Source organism: Aulonocara sp. 'chitande type north' Nkhata Bay, linkage group LG12, assembly GCF_057382095.1.
Source record: "Aulonocara sp. 'chitande type north' Nkhata Bay isolate Kocher_YH1m ecotype deep benthic linkage group LG12, A_spYH_male_GT1.1, whole genome shotgun sequence".
In the NCBI taxonomy this organism is placed as follows: domain Eukaryota; kingdom Metazoa; phylum Chordata; class Actinopteri; order Cichliformes; family Cichlidae; genus Aulonocara; species Aulonocara sp. 'chitande type north' Nkhata Bay.
In genome coordinates this window covers 32977214-32995240 of record NC_141355.1, presented here as the reverse complement: position 1 = coordinate 32995240, position 18027 = coordinate 32977214, and the positions used below count along the sequence as shown (strand labels likewise).

Sequence of the window (18027 nt, the reverse complement as noted above, 5' to 3'; positions counted from 1 at the left end):
CATGCAACTACATAACCAAGTGGCTGACATAGTTCATCTGCGCAGTGTATGGCCTTGAAAGTCCCGAGGTCAAAATGGGATACGCCCCCAAGGTTGGATAAGAATGACCTGTGTGAATTCCAGATACCGGACGTAGTAGTTGAGAACAAGCAGAGGAAGGAGGCCGAAGCGATATATTTAGCTATACCAAAGTGATGGCAAATTCAACTGCAGAAGCTGAAGAAATACCAATATAGCTTATTTTAATGTTTTAAGTTATATCCTAAGAAATTGCCATTTAATCCTTGAGTCTAACATAGTAAACAAAATGTTTATTAGGAAAATACCTAATGTGAAGTGGAATACAAGCATTTTTTTTGTACCTCTACACGTCATGGTAATTCGTGTTTTCTGCGGAAGTTGACAGCATTGCCAATTAAAAAAATACCCACAACAACGCAACGTGCTCACAAAAAAAAGAAGAAAAAAAACGCGCTGGTGGAGAGATGCGGGAAACTTCGGGAAGGAAGCCGTGAGTGCGTCACCGTCTCAAACCACCAACCAAGTGATGATAATGTGCCCGTTCGGGCCCGAGTTTGTTTACAGTTGGGCACGCGCAGCTAGCAAACACTATTGGTGTGCTAGCTTCACCTCAGCGCTGATACCCGGGCCAGCTATCCGCTGATGTTTTACGTCAAAACCGTGCCAGCCCTCAAACGGGCGAGGGCGGACATCCACTTTAAACGGTTAGTCTTAAACCGAGCAGTACGTTGCACCGTGACCTCCAGTTCGACGGCCCAGACGGAGCATGACGGTGTCAGAAGCCGCGGCGGGTCAGAGTGTCCCGGACTGTCTGGGAGAGGAGGGAGAAGGAGAGAAGGCACCGCCGCCGCCGCCGCTGCTAATGAGATCTCCGTAGACTTTGAGCAGACCCGGGAGGCTTACAAGAGCAAAGACTCATTAGAGCTTCTCAGAAGTTTGGTGGTTTTCAAACTTTGTTCATATGACTTCCTGGTTGATACGAACAAAGAGGTAATGAGGCGCTATCTCACCGCGCAGCCCGGCAATTTAACACGAAGTCTGTTTGTTAATGTGCCTTTAGGTGTTCAGATCACTTTCTAATTACAGTTTTTTAAAAATAAAGTTGAGCATAAATACTGAATTCTATGTGAAACGTTCGCATAACAAGCAAATGAGATGTCACAATCAAAGAAAACAGGTGTAAGCAAGTCACTGGACGATAAATTGTATAGTATAATACAATATTATATTATATACTATATAATACAGTTTAATTGCTACTATGTTATTTTTTACTAATAGATATAGCATTGACAGTGATGTTGACAATTTCTTTTCAAACAATATGGGAATATTCCCATTTATGTCAGCCATAAGTAGCGTTGAAGGTAAACAAAAGTTCTGTCAGCTGATCAAATCTCAACCATAGGCTGTATGTAAAGTAATGTACTGTAGGCTATATATGTTCTCATATGAAGACAGGCCTAACAGTTTCCGCTCCACCCTTAAATGCAATGCACACCTCTCAAGTTGCAACCTGTTTTTCAGCTATCCAGTCCATGTTACATAACCTCAGCTGTCCTGTTATTGTAGTGTACTGTTAGCATACAGGCTGCTGTATAAATCTATCAGGGCACAAGGCAGTTTCCATTCATCTAAGACTTTTAAGCAAATGTGTTATATACATGGGAGTAGAGTGCATTAAAACACATCCAGCATGGCACACATATTTACATAATCAATGGGGACGATGTAAAAGACATGATGAAAGCCCAAAACATATTAGAATTACTAATCAGAAATGTAATGTATGTAATGTCCTTCCCTTTTTGCCCAGGTAATGGATCTGGCTAAGAAGATTCTAGGCCAGAAAACCTTTGACCAGTTCATGAAGATGACATTTTATGGTCAGTTTGTGGCTGGTGAGGACCACAATGACATCAAGCCACTGATTCAGAAGAACCACTCCTACGGCGTTGGCTCTGTCCTGGACTATAGTGTTGAGGAAGACATCAGTCAGGAGGAAGCGGAGCAGAAAGAAATGGAGTATGAAAATTCTATTGCTTTACTTAATAATACAATAGACTCAACCCCGTTACAGTGATAACCATTGTTGCCTCACAGAAGGAAGGTTTTGGGTTTTGACATGCTTGTTGCCTAACGTGCACATCTTTGGGCTCACGGTTTTTTTTCCACTGTCCAAGGACATGCACCAGAGATGAATGTGTAATTCTAAATTGGTTGAAGGTTTGGAATGTGTTAGCATGGGTAATAGACTGGTGCCCTGTCCAGACTGTTCTTTGCTTCCTGCGCAGTGTCAGCTGGAATAGGCTCCAGCCCCCCCACACCTCACCTTTGTAATGTGTAATACCTTTGACCTTATCCAACCACATCTGGTTGGATAAGGTCAAAGGTATTACACAGTGATGTACCAATATATTAGGCAGTATTTGCTTTGCCGACTGCCATCAGCTTATTAATTTTAAATGACCTTCAACTATTGCAGTGGCTGATATTTGCTGTGTCCTAATAATGTTCTAGTCTTGATTTCTTGGATCCCTTGTCCCTAATTTGTTTGTTTTCACACCTGTACTGCAGCCCTGAACGTTTATCAAAACCACCCAGTGGAGCTGTATGTGAGAAAACAAGTGGTTGACGCAGCTGAATTGCACATTTAACAGTTTTTACCCTGCCAGCGCCCTGGTAAAATGTCGGTGTAATGTCTAATGCATCCATCTGAGAATAGAACAGACAATTGCTTACCCATGCAGCAGCTCTCACCTAAACCAAAGTGAGTAATTTCAGTTTTATGAACACTTCTGATTGGTATTATCTCCTGTTATGCTGTACAGGATGCAGGGCAATTGTGGACAGTGCCCTGACTTAACTTAACCTGGAATTCCTTTGTGAGAACAGCTATAATGTGGTGAAGGAGGAAATAACTCAAAAAATTTATTTCTTGATAATGATTTTTTCCCCTGTTGCACAAAATGGGGAATACAAAAAAAATCATCTATACCCTTTTTTTATTTACATATCAGTATTGACCTAGAATTTCACAATTGGTTCAGGCCCAAAATTGCATGCCATTACTGTCAAAGACACATTGAATTCAGGCTATGCTTGTCTGTATTACACATATTACAGATTAAAAAAACAACACAAAGCAAAAGCACATTTTTTTGCATTTTCTTGTAGTTTAATACCAAATATAGATGTGTTTTTATTTTAGCCAGGAGGTCGATCTTCTTTACACCATGAATTGTTGGCATACTTGTGGCTTTCTAGTGTGGAATTGGCTGGCTGAAGAGAATTTCTCACTTGCTAGGTATTGCCTCGTGCAGCTCGTGTGACGGGATTCCTAAGTGATCTGTGAGATGATGTAAACTTGGACAACAGTGCAAACCTTTTGCAAGCAGTATCTCTGTGGGCAATAGCAGGACTTTTACTTTAGTTTCAGCTTTGGGCATTCATGCATTATGAGTAATGCACGAGTGCCATTTTGGTCCCCTTTGGAGATGTTCCAGAGACAAATCAGTAGAGAAAAGGGAATATTTTGATTCCTTTTTCTTTGAAGTAAAAATGACAAATGTACTTGTCAGATATACTTAGCAAAAAAGTTAATATTGAGGAAAAAAGACTGACCTTTTCTAACTCTCAGAATTTCTCTAGTTTTATAAAGCTCAGATGTGATGAATAAATGGGGCTACCTCTAGTCAGGTATCTTATGGTTAAGTCTGTTGACATAGAGTAACAGCTGACAGTGATAACATCTTGAGCCAGACATAATTTTTTGTCATCCTATCACATTCTGTAAAGTGATAAAACTTCTAGGTAAGCTCTTTGCTATAAACTCCCTTTTATTTTAACTGCATATATTTTTAAGACCTCATCACTAGTAACAAGATGTCATGGCACAGCTTTGATATCCTTTGTGTTGGGGGATGCCTGCTTAGAAACATCAAGCGAGGTATCAAATCTGAGCCTAGAAAGATATTGTTTGCCAAACATACACCTTCAAACATTGAGACTGTAGGACAAGGCACATTAAGCCAGCTTGATCTGAGACAGCAGGTTTGACAAGTTCTCCAGTCATATGTCAAGATAGCAACAACATTAGTCAGTTTCTTCCAAAAGAAGGAAGATGCTGTATAAGGAACAGAAGCAAATCCTAGCTTGATGTTGAACGCATGATATTTACAGTGACAGCCTTTGGATGTGTAGACCATCTATACTAAAAATACATTCCCAGTTTTACACTTTAGATTTGACAAATGCACGCTTTTGAAGGCTTGCATGCTTTTTAAAGCAGCTGGGTGCCAGTGTTTTGTGCTGGCGATAAAATATATCCCAAATGTGACACAGAGAGCGTAACACAAATGTTATTTGACACAGACACTGTCCACTGAAGCTGTTTAATTCAATTTAATTTTTGGAGATTTGGCGTCTTATTTTTTAGGGCTGAAAATCAATCAATAGTATCTGAACGACAGCAAAAAAAAAATCTAGGAAATAGTAAATCTCTCATTTTTAAGCATAAGCAGATTGTATATAAAACACTATCATGCAAGGGAAGGACAAAAGAAAAAAAACAACATTTAAAATAGTACACTTTTAGACCATGTCAGATGGACTCCATTGTAGATTTTGCTTTTAAAAAGAGTCCCTGTCAAAAGCAAGCAAAGTTAAAAGAATATGGCTCCCTTTAGTTTTCCTGGCTTTGAAGCCTCTTGATGTCTCTGATGTCCAGGATGCTTACTGTTTAGTCATCTGTTTGGTTACATGAGCTCCCCTGTGCCTTATGATGAGGGGGGAATAGGTCAAGTGTGGAGTGATGCTGCAACTCCCCTCTGCAGAGGGTGAGCAGCAGAAATTCAGCAAAGCATCAGTAAACACAATTGCAGCCTCGAGCATGCCACTGCCACAAGGCCACAATGTTCACAGAAAATAGTGCAAGTTTTCACATTTTTGAAGTTGCCTAAATTCATGACCATGATCTTTTATCCTTTCATATAACTTCTGTTTTAGCTCATGTGTGTCTGCTGCAGAGAAAGAGAACATAGGTAAACTGCCTTATTTTTCCCCCTCATTTGTGGACAAACTGTACTGTGAGATGTAATCAAAAGTAATGATATGCAAATGTGTTTTTCACTCACAGGCAAGGACCACAGAGAGAGAAAATATCAAGCGCACAAACAATTCAGCGACCGCCGTGGGGGAGTGACCGGAGCCCGCACATATTTCTATGCTGACGAGGCCAAATGTGACCAACATATGGAAACCTTTATCAAATGCATCAAAGCGTCTGGTAGGCAAACACAGGAGAAGCCACACTTGTATGTGTTTGCATTGAAGTTGTAGTCTATGACACCAGACATCATTCTATCGTACCATCACACTGTTATCTTTAGTTTTTTGTCATTTCATTTATTTTAATGTTATGTGCCACTTGTAGGTGGGAGTTCAATGGATGGTTTTTCTGCCATCAAAATGACTGCACTAGGACGACCTCAGTTTCTGGTAGGCACTAAAGAGCGATGAAAAAGTCAGTGTAAGCTTTTAGTTTTGCTGAATGACACTACTTTCTTTCTACAAAAGCTCCAGTTCTCAGAGGTGCTGGTGAAATGGCGGCGGTTTTTCACCTTCCTAGCGTCACAGCAGGGTAAAGATGGCTTGGAGGCCTTAGAGCAGAGGCTGGAGCTTACACAACTGCAGGTAGTATTTTTTTTCTTTTTCCATGTTTTTCGCATTGATGAATTATGGTGATACTTGTGTAATATGTGCTAAACATGTCAGATAGGTTTTACATTTCCATAAATGCACAACTGGGATAATGCAAGACAGGTTTTTAGTGTGTGTTGTGCAGAACTTTAAATCTCTGTATTCTCATAGGAGTTCATGACCAAACTGGGTGCAAATGGTGACTTCTATGGCTGGTTTACAGGAAGGAAAGAGGACTCGACAGGGTAAGCGAGACCGGACTTCTCAAATAGTTATAAAAGACGTGTTGACACAGAGAAATATTTCATTAGTTGTGAAGCAGTTTTGCAGAAGAAGTAATTCATGAAAAAAAATTGTATGGAAATTTTAAACTAATATTAATTTCATAAAGTAAATTAAACTAAAGAAGATATTCTTAGTTCATGCATTTGATAATTTATTTTATACAATGTTTAATACTATAAAATACGATCCCTTTAATATATGTTACTACTTCTAAAAAATGGAAGAAATAATCATCACCTTCCTTTCTGCTAACCTGACAAAATTCGGCAAGTAATAAAAGTAATGATTAATAATAAAAAGGGGGTAGCTATAAATATGTCTTTGACTTTAAAAACATAATTATCCACAAAGTGGCCAGTAAGACAAAAAAACAAAAAAACAAAAAAAGATTCTGGTAACAAAAAGATACTGGTAATAGTTTCACCAAAACCCTGTTCCTGTAATACTTTCCATCCTTTTTCCTGACAGATGCATTGACATGCTTGACTGGAACAGCCTAATAGATGACAGAACAAAGATATCGGATCTGCTTGTTGTTCCAAATGTAGAGGTCAGTAGCATAGAATCCTGAAAAAGAGAGATTTTTTTGTTGGGATACAATAGATTAAAGAAAACAGTTTTCAAAATTAAGAAACACTTTTAAAATATATTTCTACCATTACTCCTTGGAGACTACAATTGACTTAGATAATACTGCTCCAAGTTTGGCATGCTTTCAGGTTGTAGCAGGCAGGAGAGTTTTAAGTGTCAGCTGTGCCTGCTGAGCTAATTCTGACTTCTAAGCAATTCATTCAAATGTACTGTAGCTGCCATAGGCTGTTGTTATTGATCCAGTTATTTTTGTTCCCTGTTGTAATATGTTCATTTCAGAAGCAACTGGAAAAACTGAAGCAAAATTAGTAATTAATTGTGATGACATTTAAAATAAGGATTTCATTACTAAATGGTCATTTGCTCTCTGGCTGCTATAGTGAAAATGAAGTGCTTTTTGAAGTTTAAATGTTCTTATCTGAAGTTATTTTACTATAACCAGACCTTGAACACAATCAGCTCAATTACACTGCAAATCGTAAACAGCCATTTGGAGTTTTATTTACTTTAAAGTCTGCAACCTTTAACTGCAGATTTTCTGCATCATTCATTGGAATTTCTAGGGTGAATGACTTAGCCCTGGGTTAAGAAGAAGCCATAAAGTGGGAAGACTAATAGGTGTCATGCTGTGTGATATTTGGTTTATTAGTATCTCACAGTGGATTCTCTCCTGGGTTGTTTTCATAGCTAGGTAAGCTGGAGCCTCTGCTGGGGAAGTTCACTGTAGAGGAGGATCAACAAATGAAGCGGATGTTACAGCGTGTAGATGTCTTGGCGAAGGTAATTACATACCAGCCACAAGGACTGATTACCATACATGAACATGCCCACACTTAGAGGCAATTTGCTGTTTAACTACTATGAATAAACACCTATAGATCAACTATATGCGATTAGTAAGATGTTTTTATGTGTATCGGTTAAATGAGATTTGTAAATCTTGTAAATATGATATAATTCCCATAAGTATATAGCTACTATAGTCTATAAAAGCTGCACTGGTATAATTATAATAATAATTAAAAAAATTACAGGGATTATTATTATTATTACTGTGTTTTAATGTCACAGTGTTAAGAATCACTGATTCTTTTGTTTCATTTATTTAATAAAAAATGTTCATTAATTCAACCTTGAAAACTATTTTAATGAAACTCTAGGATATTAGATGATATTACACCAAAATAATGAGATCTTTCATGTTTCAGCATGCCCTAGAGAGTGGTGTTCGTTTGATGGTGGATGCAGAGCAAACCTATTTCCAGCCAGCCATTAGCAGACTAACACTGGAGATGCAGAGGACCTACAACGGAGAAAAGCCTGTCATTTTCAACACCTATCAATGCTACCTAAAGGTCGGGCCTACAGCGGGCACAAAAACAGATCTTCAAAGCTGCAAACTTCTACTAATGCCTTGCTTATGCAAAATGTTTCTGTGGTGAATGGGAGGATTGTTATTGTCACTGAGTGATTAAATCCATGTTCTCAGCTCACAAGAAACCTCAAGTTTTGACAATGTGCTTCTTTAGGTTAGTAATATATTCAGTGTGTTTGAAATAGATCCAATGAACAGTTGTTGAAAATAGCTAAAAAACCCCAAACAAATAAAACCAAAACAGATGGAGATTCCTCTCTTTATTAATGAGATCCATTGACACAGCCGTTGTAATTTTTATCGAAGAAAACATGCTGTGACAGGTCCAAATGCCAGCATGTAAACAGATTTCTATTAGTCAGCCAAGCTGGGCTCGAAAGAGTGACGCAACAAAGACGAGAAAACAATAGTGGTGGAAATATGGTGATTTATTTTTTGTGTGTTTTTCCCAGCATTATTATTATCATTATGATATCAAAAGTGCATAGGTTCATAATAGGTTCATAATAGTTGTATTTTTAGAATATTATCTGTTGGTTACAACATAACTACAAGGTTTATTGTGAGTGTTTTATTTTTTATGTTGCTGGCATTTACAGTCATGAAAAAAGAAAAATTTCACAGAGCTTTGTGCAATCCTGTGAAAAACCAAATACTCCTCATAGTTCAATAGTTTATAGAGCCGCCTACAGGAAAAACTTGAAGTCATTATTTTCTGTAGGACTTCTGCAGTCTCTCAAATCATTTGGAGGAATTTTTAAACATTTCACTATGCGGTTGTTACTTTGGTTCACTAGTGGGCATTTGTTTAGGCACAGGTCTCGAGTTGATCGAGAGGTTAATACCTTGATTCTTATAAAATATTTTCTTTTGTCCTTTGGATCCAAGCTAACTAATGAGCTCATATCTAAAATCCTTCCGCATACGTAGAATACAAGGTGTCCAGGTCCTGTGGCTGCAAACCAAGCCCAAATCATCACCCTCGGCCCTGCCATTGTGCTGATATGCTGTGGTGCTATACATCATCTCCACATTGGACAGTTGTTTTGTTTTACAGAGTTTGTCTTCCATAGTTCTTTTTTTGTTTTTTTTTACACGTCATTTTATTTATTATGTAAAGGTAGATAGGACAGGTAACCCAGATTAAGTTGACTAATCCTTCTGTAAAAATAAAGCAGGTATATCATTGCACATTTCTTCTTGTAATAAACATGGAAATGCGGTCAGCTCTGTATATAAAACATGTTTTAAAACTGGTACCTAAACTTAGAGGACTTGATTTTCATGATTCGGTGCTCCTCCTTTTTGTTCTGCAGGAGGCCTATGACAATGTAACTATGGATGTAGAATTGTCTCGACGTGAGGGTTGGCACTTTGCTGCCAAGCTGGTGCGTGGGGCCTACATGTATCAGGAGCGAGAAAGGGCCAAAGAGATTGGATATGAAGACCCTATTAACCCTGACTATGAGTCAACCAATAGGATGTACCACAGGTAAGAGCCAAGGCTTGTCAGTCTGTTTGTTCTGCATAAATCTACACATGTAGAGTTTGATTGCTGTTAGCCAAGCTCTCATTTATCATATTCAGAGAGGAACAGTCTGCTTACTGTAGTTTTTTTCGTTTTTTTTTTTTTTTTTTTTAAATAACAGAATTAAACTGTCAACCTTTTAGGCACCGGTTAACACCACAAAGGACAGAGTCTTTTATTTGGAGTTACTGCAGTCTTGTTCTTATGGCAACAAGCTTTCGTCTCAAGAGTTTGAGAAGATTTTGATGGAATAATGTAATCAATGAAGAAAAAACTCAGGATGCTTAATTGGATACAGTATAACATGAGGTGGATTCAGAACATGCAGATGGTGATTATGAATATGTGTATTAATATAGCCTTACTAACAGAGAAACAAATGAACAGGGCCAGATTTCTGTTTACATACTGTGAGTACTTGATGTTTATAGAGATTTTTTATGGAGTATAGGTTTGTAAAAGTAGTCCCACACCTTACAATAAATGTGATCTGCTGATGAAATTGATTTATTTCAATGTGCCATGAAACAGTGTAAGCACAATAGAATAAAAATGCATATTTTATAGTGAACAATATAAAAGAAGTTACTAATTCCTACTTGAAAGACAAACAAACCTATTATTATGACTACCTAAATTGTCCCTGTTGTGTGTCATGTATTTGTGCAAGGTGTTTGGACTATGTGTTGGATGAGATTGCACTCAACAGAAAAGCAAATGTAATGGTGGCTTCCCACAATGAAGACACAGTGAAACACACCTTAACAAGGCAAATTTTATGCTGTATCCAGTAACTTGAAACTTAAAACTATAATTCTTTCATACAAAATTGCATCTGTATAAACATGCTTATATTTTTATCCTCTCTCAATCAGAATGAATGAGCTGGGTCTCATTCCCACAGAAAACAAGGTATACTTTGGTCAGCTACTGGGCATGTGTGATCAAATCAGCTTCCCACTGGGTAAGAAAAGTACAGAAGCAGAAATACACAACCATGCAATGTCTAGGTACCAATCTGTCTTGTCATAAATAGTAAGAATAATTTTGACAGTGCCAGCCAGACAGGCCATACACCCTGTGATGCTTTCAACTCTGTCATAAGACCTTTAAGTTGCACAAACGTACCTCACAGGCCCCAAGGAGTGCACATGTAGAAGCCACTCTGCATGACATATGAGCCAAGACACCTCAGTATTGAACAGTCCTCTTAACGAAGTGCCTCTGCTGGATCTCAGCGCTTTGTTTGTCAGTCAAAGCTAGACATAGTGGTGGCAGGCAGTTGTCTGTCAATGTGAGGCTGAAGCTGACATGGCCTTGACCAGTATTGATGTAAAGAGACAGGCATGTGTTTCTTTGTTGATTTTTTGAGGGATGGAGCTGCCAGCACTGCTTTTGAATCCTGAAACAATAAAGAAGTTGTTTCATAAAATAAAGCAGACTGGAGCTGAGACCCATATTATTTGTCCATCACTTACTGCACCAAATGTACCTTTGTTAGTTTTTATAATTCAGTTTTCAGATAAGCTGTTACTCAGGATGTGCTTGTCAGGGCAGAGTTTATTGTATCATGTTATAATGTTTTGGATGGATTAGTTAAAACAACATTTATTTCGACAGAGCTAAAGAGTTAAGCCCTGGCAAAGCAGTTTCACAGTGTGCGAGCCTAACTGACAGACGAGAGGAAATCTTCAAATAGAAATGCTGTAAACTGAGGATGTCAGTGCAAATACTGCAGTCTCGTCTGATTACACAGATCGTAGCAAACATTCAGTGAGAGAAACCAATCAAGATGATGCTCATGCTGTGGTTCTATAGAGTTTGTCCAATATAATCTGTAAAAAGTATACTCTCCTGTCATTTAAACTAGTCAGTCAAAATGATATTTTATGAAAAGGAATTTCATAATATTGACAAATAAAGAGAGAAATCGTTTTTGTCTACATTTATCAATCCCATTTTCTTTTGTTTCACTCCAGGCCAGGCAGGCTTCCCTGTCTATAAGTATGTTCCCTATGGACCAGTGAATGAGGTAATGCCCTACCTGTCTCGGAGAGCACAGGAGAACCGAGGCTTCATGAAGGGGGCCCAGAAGGAGAGGGAACTGCTTTGGAAAGAGCTGAAACGGAGACTTGCCTCTGGAGAGCTTCTTTACAAACCAGTGTACTGAAAAGAACAAAAGATTTAGTAAAGATTATTGAGGGTTTCTTTATCTGGTTCTTTGGTTAGTGTCCATCATCATAGCTGCCTGTGCTGTCTTTTTTAAGCACATCTCTTGTTTTAATCTATATTTTGAAGTTGTTTTTTTTTTTTTTTACTGATGGACTATTTACATAGGTCACTAGTTTTTCTTTTTCCTACTAGTGTTTTTCAGCATTCTGCTCTTGCAGGATTTTATCCACCTTCACTCCATTCACTCCTTCTGTTCTGCACCTCTACATCCATAAGCATTTCTCATTTTGTTTTCCCACTGTCTGTAGAGCTCTAATATCCATCATATGGGCAACTTTACTGCTCCAGAAGGACTTCCTAAAATGTCAACAAGACTGGGCTGGGCATCTTTTTTTATTGCTCTATTTATTTTCAAGGAGAACGGGAATCATAAGAATAACATGCTTGATATAAATGTTAGCAAAGTAAACTATATAGGTATATCTACTGTATATGTGCTTCTCAGTACTGTATGTTTGTTTTTGAGGTTGCACTGACATTTTTAAAACAATACAAGTTTATGTGTCATGAAGAAGTATAACTGCCTCATCAAAGCACATCTCTCTTCTTCATCCTTGTTATTATATTCACTAGGAGAAGTTATATTTTTGCCCACAGTATGTGTTCTATACTCAGACTGAAAGTTTCCCCAATTTTGGTCAATTCATGTCCAAATCTTGATTTTAAATCCAACTCTTAACTTAATTCAGATCAATCCCAGGTCTCTTAACCATCTGTCTGCTCAGTCTCATAAGTAATTGTTAAACATATAGTTTTTAATTCTTGATCAATCTTTTTGATGATGAGCTTTGTAACTGTAAAGCAAATACAATAATATCAACAATAATTTCATCCTATTAGTCTTAAAAGGTTGATTAAGTATTTTCTTGGCTTTATCACTGAAGTGTATCTCCGTTATAGTTTCCTACCTATTAATAGTTTTCTTCCCTTCCTGTGATTGTGGTTCTGTTTCTATGGTTAATAGGCCAAGTACTGATTCCATGCTGGTGGAGAAGTGAACGTTTAAATCTGGGTCTCTGTTATAGTGGAATTGTTGAGGCTCTTTCTCGTTGTTTGTGGCTTGTTGATGTGGGCACTTTGTCTTGTTTCTCCATTTTGACTGATCTACAGCATGCCCTTATCCATTTGGGGTGTCTATAAAGCAAGCTAAATCTGGTCTCAAGAGGCTGAAAGCCCCCTGAATCTGGCATTGATATCTGTTTTTCTGGTCTGTCTGACAGACTGGACCTCTTACAACAAAGATACCTCCTAGCATGTTGGAGCACTATCTATTACATTAGACAACTCTGTGCAATTCTGATTTTTGACAATGTAAATATGTTTAACTCAGAATGTATTTGTTGAATTTGCATCTTACCAAATATGCTTGTGAAATTGCTAAATATGTGAATATAAAGTATGTGAAGTCATGCATATTTTTGATGTCCTTGACGGAAATGCTATAGCTTTGAACTGTTTGTACAGCTTGAGTTGTTTGAGGTTTTAATTTGGTGACATATTCTGCTTGGTTATTGATGCGCAATTAGTATTTGAGTCAGAGGGTAACCAAGCTTCATGATGATTATGGCCTTGTCATTTTATGAGAGCAGTCGGTGCTCTGTAGACCATCATTTAATTACCCATGATGCTACGCTCAATACAGATCACAGAAATTGGATGCATTAATCATTACTCAGAAGAAACTTTAGTGGCTGTTCAGTTTTACTGAGGCAGAGCACCGCAGAGGTGTCACCGTTGCTGTGTTCTATCAGTTTAATTAAGAATCAAGTCTACTTTTGATGTAAGATGTGCCTTTGAGTATACATTTGCCAATAAATCCCTTCTTATAGGGTAGTGGAGTTTTTCTGGTTAGCATGAGTAGATTCAGAGGACACATTAAGAAGTGAAAAATTCTACCCAAGTTCTAGGTCAGCAAAGCTCTAAGCACAGCAACAGTTCTCTCTACATTAAAAGCACACAAGAATGTAATAACATCAGCATAGACTAATTTACTTTATATAATGAATGTTGACATTGTATTATGCAAGATGTGATGTGTGGCATACATAACTGGCTTCTTTGGGCTCTTGTTTCTACCATTTTGGACCTAAGTTTGTGTCTTGGCTGTGGCCATTGGCTTGGAACACAACAGCCCAGGGTTTTTCAAATAATGACTACTTACGATGTGACAGGTTTTGTTTAAATACATACAGAACATCAATTTTCAGGGGTGTGACTTTGAAAAGTTTTGTTTTTCTGTAGAACAAAGGCTAGATTGGATTGTTGCCGCATTCTAGGCGTCACTTAAGCTCTAATCAGGATTTGTATGCCAATAGATAAAGTGACAGTATGGTGGCTTTGAGCCATCCAAGAGTATTATGTTTTGGTTTGTTTTTATCTTTTGACAGCAAACTGAGAGATTAGTGGCTCACAGTGCACAAAATAGATAACTAGGCCAATGCACATTAACTTCAACATCTCTAATCATATCCTCAATTTTAAGATAATGTTAAAATTAAGAGTAAACTTCGGGGGAAGTGTGCAAAACTATATTGTAAAGTATAAATAGTTAAAAAAAGTCATTCTGAATGAGAAAGTAGGAAGAGTTTTTAATTTTTTTTTATCTTTGTAAAATCCTTACATGCAGTTTGTCGTAACACCTGACACCTAACATTTACACAATTTTAATTGCCTGGGTCAGCCAAAAGTTGGCGAAGCGGAAACGGTAAAATTAAGTTAGCTGTTTATAGGCTTAATTAGTTTGAAGGCCGATGAGTTGGCTATGGTGTTTAAATTGTTTTCTTCTTCCATACAAATATTACTTAATAAAGTGGAAATAGAGAAAAGTGCAGAAAGAAGACTTCCAAGAATAGACAATAGACTCTATTTCCTGACATTGCACCATAATCACAAGATCATTTCTACATGGCCAGTCAGAATGACAAGCACAGTATAACTCAGCATCAGTGAAAATGCTGCATGACATCTTGTCAATATTTTATAACAACATCTGAGACAAAGTTGGCTCAAATGTCTAACAAGGAGGAAGGGCTGTTAACTTTCTGCAAGACACTGACATTTCCTGGTAAAATAATTGGCAATGCTTAACAAGAAGGTATGCATAAAATCCTAAGTAATTACAGAAACACAACAAACCAGAAACGTTGCTGCTTAGTCCTAATTAATGAATACCTCACACATGGTTCCTGAAAAATACTTAATAGGCTATGCTCTATAGTCTGCATCCATTTTACAAATGTACTTTGACATTATATGCTTATTTGCTCTGTAGACGACCTTTAATAAATAGTTCAGTTCATAACCCCTAGTGAAACAAACCAAAACTACCACACAGTGCAGTTAAAAAAAGACTTTATTACTGAGATACACACACACACACACACACACACACACACACACACACACACACACACACACACACACACACACACACACACACACACACACACACAGGTGTCAGTCATAACAAACAAATGCTGCTGATAGTGTTTGTTTTTTTAAGATATTCATTATGATAGCAGAACTATAGTAAAAATAATAATACTAATAATAATAAATATATAAATAATAGGTCAGATGTTTTATGCAAAAGGATAATGAAAAAAACAAACATCAAGACTAGAGTCAAACAGCCCCTGTTACGACTGTCTTAATGTCGGTTCCTGCGGACTGGCAACGTATTTGATGACACCGCCATGGACGGCCAGCCATTCATCCTCGGCCCATCCCAACCCGCAGACTTTGTTACCTGTCTAGTGATGTTTGTTTTACACAGGAGCACGTAGGACTGCCTTTTTGTTTAATTACAGTTTTCTTAAGTTTTTTTTAGTTAGGGAGGTAAGTTGCTGTCATTTGGTTTAATTCTTTTGAGTAGGCAAGTTTGATTTATCCTTGAGATAGGCTCCTTTTTGTTTGCTGTTCTGCTGTTAGGTCCACCCTAAAGTTATAGTCTGCTCCTTTCCCTGTTTTAAATCCACTCATTGTAAATAAATCACCATCAAACTGTACTAATTGTGTGATGTGCTTCTTGGGGTCGGACGGGGATGGATCACCCTTATGTTATGGTCTGGCCACCCCTAGACGGTCCATAACAGCCCCCCAAAATTACCTTGCATGTCTTTTCCTAATCATTCATCATGTTATGCATTGATATAAAGGAGAATTCATAAGGACTTGAACCACACGGCTGTACTTGCGCTACACTCTGTAGTAATGTTATTGACATGGGTCTGCCGTCGAAATGGCTCAAATGACCCAACTGGGTTGTGGAGGGTTAGTATCTTGCCCAAGGATATTTGGCATGTAGACTGGGATTGAACCACCAGCCTTATAATTAATAGGTGACCTGCTCCACCACCTGAGCTACAGTTCCCGCTGGCACGCCTTACATAGAAGAAGCAGAGCCTAGGGTCGAGGGGGATGATGTGCCCATCACTAGAGGTGAGGACACTGAGGTAGTTAAACAACTCCATAGGCCCTGGGGAAGATAAAATTCATAATTAGTTCCTTAAGGCCCTGGATTTTGTTGGGTTGTCTTGGAATTGGATTGGAATGGTTTTGCAACATCCATGGGAATGTGTTTCCTACGGAGCCCCGCAGGGGACATGGGAGAAAAAAAAAATTAGGGAGAAAATAAAAAATTAGGGAGAAAAAAAAAAATTAAGACGGACTTTTGCGAGATCTCGCAAAACAAACTCGGGATTTTGCAAAAGTATTGCGAGATCTCGCAAAAGTTTTAGCCGCATTCTTCGGAGGCCGCCAGCTCGAAGCCGACCGGGAGGTCGAGGCACGATGTGCCGGGAAAGCGGTGTTCCTCCCGGCTGTAGTAGGTCTCGACCTCCCGTTAGCTTCGAGCTAGTGGGTGTCAGATCTCCAAAAACGTCGGAGCACTTTTGCAAATATGTGATGTCTTGTAAACCGAGCAGGTATCTGACGTTTACACAACTACATTCACGCCTCAAAATATCTTAAAACTGTATTTTGTGACCCAGAAAGAGTAATATTACAACTAAGTAGCTGCCGCCATTGTTGGAATTCAACTTTTGCGAGATCCCGAGTTTGTTTTGCGAGATCTCGCAAAAGTTTTGCGAGATCCTGAGTTTGTTTTGCGAGATCTCGCAAAAGTCCGTCTTAATTTTTTTTTTCTCCCTAATTTTTTTTTTCTCCCATGTCCCCTGCGGGGCTCCGTAGTTTCCCATGTTTAAGAAGTGAGAACAGAGGGTATGTTCCAGTTATAGGGTGTGCACTGGAGCTGGTCTATTTTGGTAAAGAGATTAGCATGAAAGCAAAACTGTCAATTTATCAATCAATCTACACCTGAACTTAGTTATGGTCATGAACTTTGGGAAGGGAGTAATAATTGGACTAAAACTAATTAATAATAATACCAAAGTCTATTAACATACTAATACAACAGACATAACTAGTGTTAACTGAATTATGTTAAACCTTATATTCACTTTGAATATTCATGCATTTTAATATAGGTCATATTTATACAGAGCCTGTTTTTTAAGAATATTTTTTCACATGAGGCAACAACTTTATACTGAGCAGATTTTATTGTTGAAGCTTAATGTTTGTAATTCGTAGATTTTATAAAAAAAAGCTTAATGTTCATAGCTAACCTGCCACTGAAGGTTCAAAATATATCCGCTATTAATAGCATAAAATGAAAACCCCACTATTAACAAAATTTACATGATTTGTATGACTTGCTGGTGAAGTTGATTTTTAGTTTTCATGAAAAGTGCTTTGAATTGTGGAACAGTATTATCTTTTTTCCTTCCATAAAAGATGGTCCAGTGATAAGGAAGGCAACAAGGGAAGCACTGAAGGGAGTATTTCGTAAAAATGTAGAAGATTTGACCAGCTGTTCTTTCCAATGTCATGCAAATACTTCCATATCTTTTATTTGAGTTACATTCCTAAGCAAAATTAACTGTTCATCTGCAACCCATAAAAGAAGATACACAGAATAATGCCTGAAAAACTCTGGTGAGAACAAGACAAGCTGGGAAATGACACATGAAAAACTAGAGCTACATATAGAGGGAGGTTAACTGATTGGGATACCAAAAAACAAATCATTATTTTGTACCGATACACTATACACAAAACACTTTTGCATTTATTTCTGTGTAATAGTCTAAGATAGCTATTATGCCTGAAATTGAAAACATCTTTCACTTTTGTATATGTCATCACTGATAGCAAAGAACTGATATATGAAGATTGAATTACATAGCAAAATATATGGATAGCACAAGGTTCCTGTTATCCAGAATTAGCATAA

General features: G+C 37.9%; 1 protein-coding gene across 2 annotated transcripts; it reads left to right on the top strand.

The window, feature by feature from the left end:
* The first annotated feature begins 149 nt into the window (after positions 1–149).
* On the top strand, positions 150–15739 carry prodhb (proline dehydrogenase (oxidase) 1b). 2 transcript variants are annotated; one of them, XM_086315202.1, is made up of 14 exons: positions 150–1011; positions 1838–2046; positions 5029–5063; positions 5159–5308; positions 5456–5520; positions 5599–5715; positions 5893–5966; positions 6475–6556; positions 7285–7377; positions 7806–7952; positions 9289–9464; positions 10171–10269; positions 10376–10464; positions 11480–15739. In XM_086315202.1, exons 1-14 carry the CDS (start codon positions 664–666, stop codon positions 11668–11670), a joined length of 1875 nt encoding a protein of 624 aa, XP_086171328.1. In that variant the 5' UTR covers positions 150–663; the 3' UTR covers positions 11671–15739. The 2 variants fall into 2 exon arrangements, with proteins under 2 accessions (XP_086171328.1, XP_086171329.1); XM_086315203.1 differs by lacking the exon at positions 10171–10269.
* The last annotated feature ends 2288 nt before the right edge of the window (positions 15740–18027 follow it).

Coding starts and splice junctions, on each gene's coding strand:
- prodhb (XM_086315202.1), top strand. CDS start 664: ATGTTTTACGTCAAAACCGTGCCAGCCCTCAAACGGGCGAGGGCGGAC. Junction 5,309..5,455: donor CAAATGCATCAAAGCGTCTG/GTAGGCAAACAC, acceptor TGCCACTTGTAG/GTGGGAGTTCAATGGATGGT. Junction 5,521..5,598: donor TAGGACGACCTCAGTTTCTG/GTAGGCACTAAA, acceptor TTTCTACAAAAG/CTCCAGTTCTCAGAGGTGCT.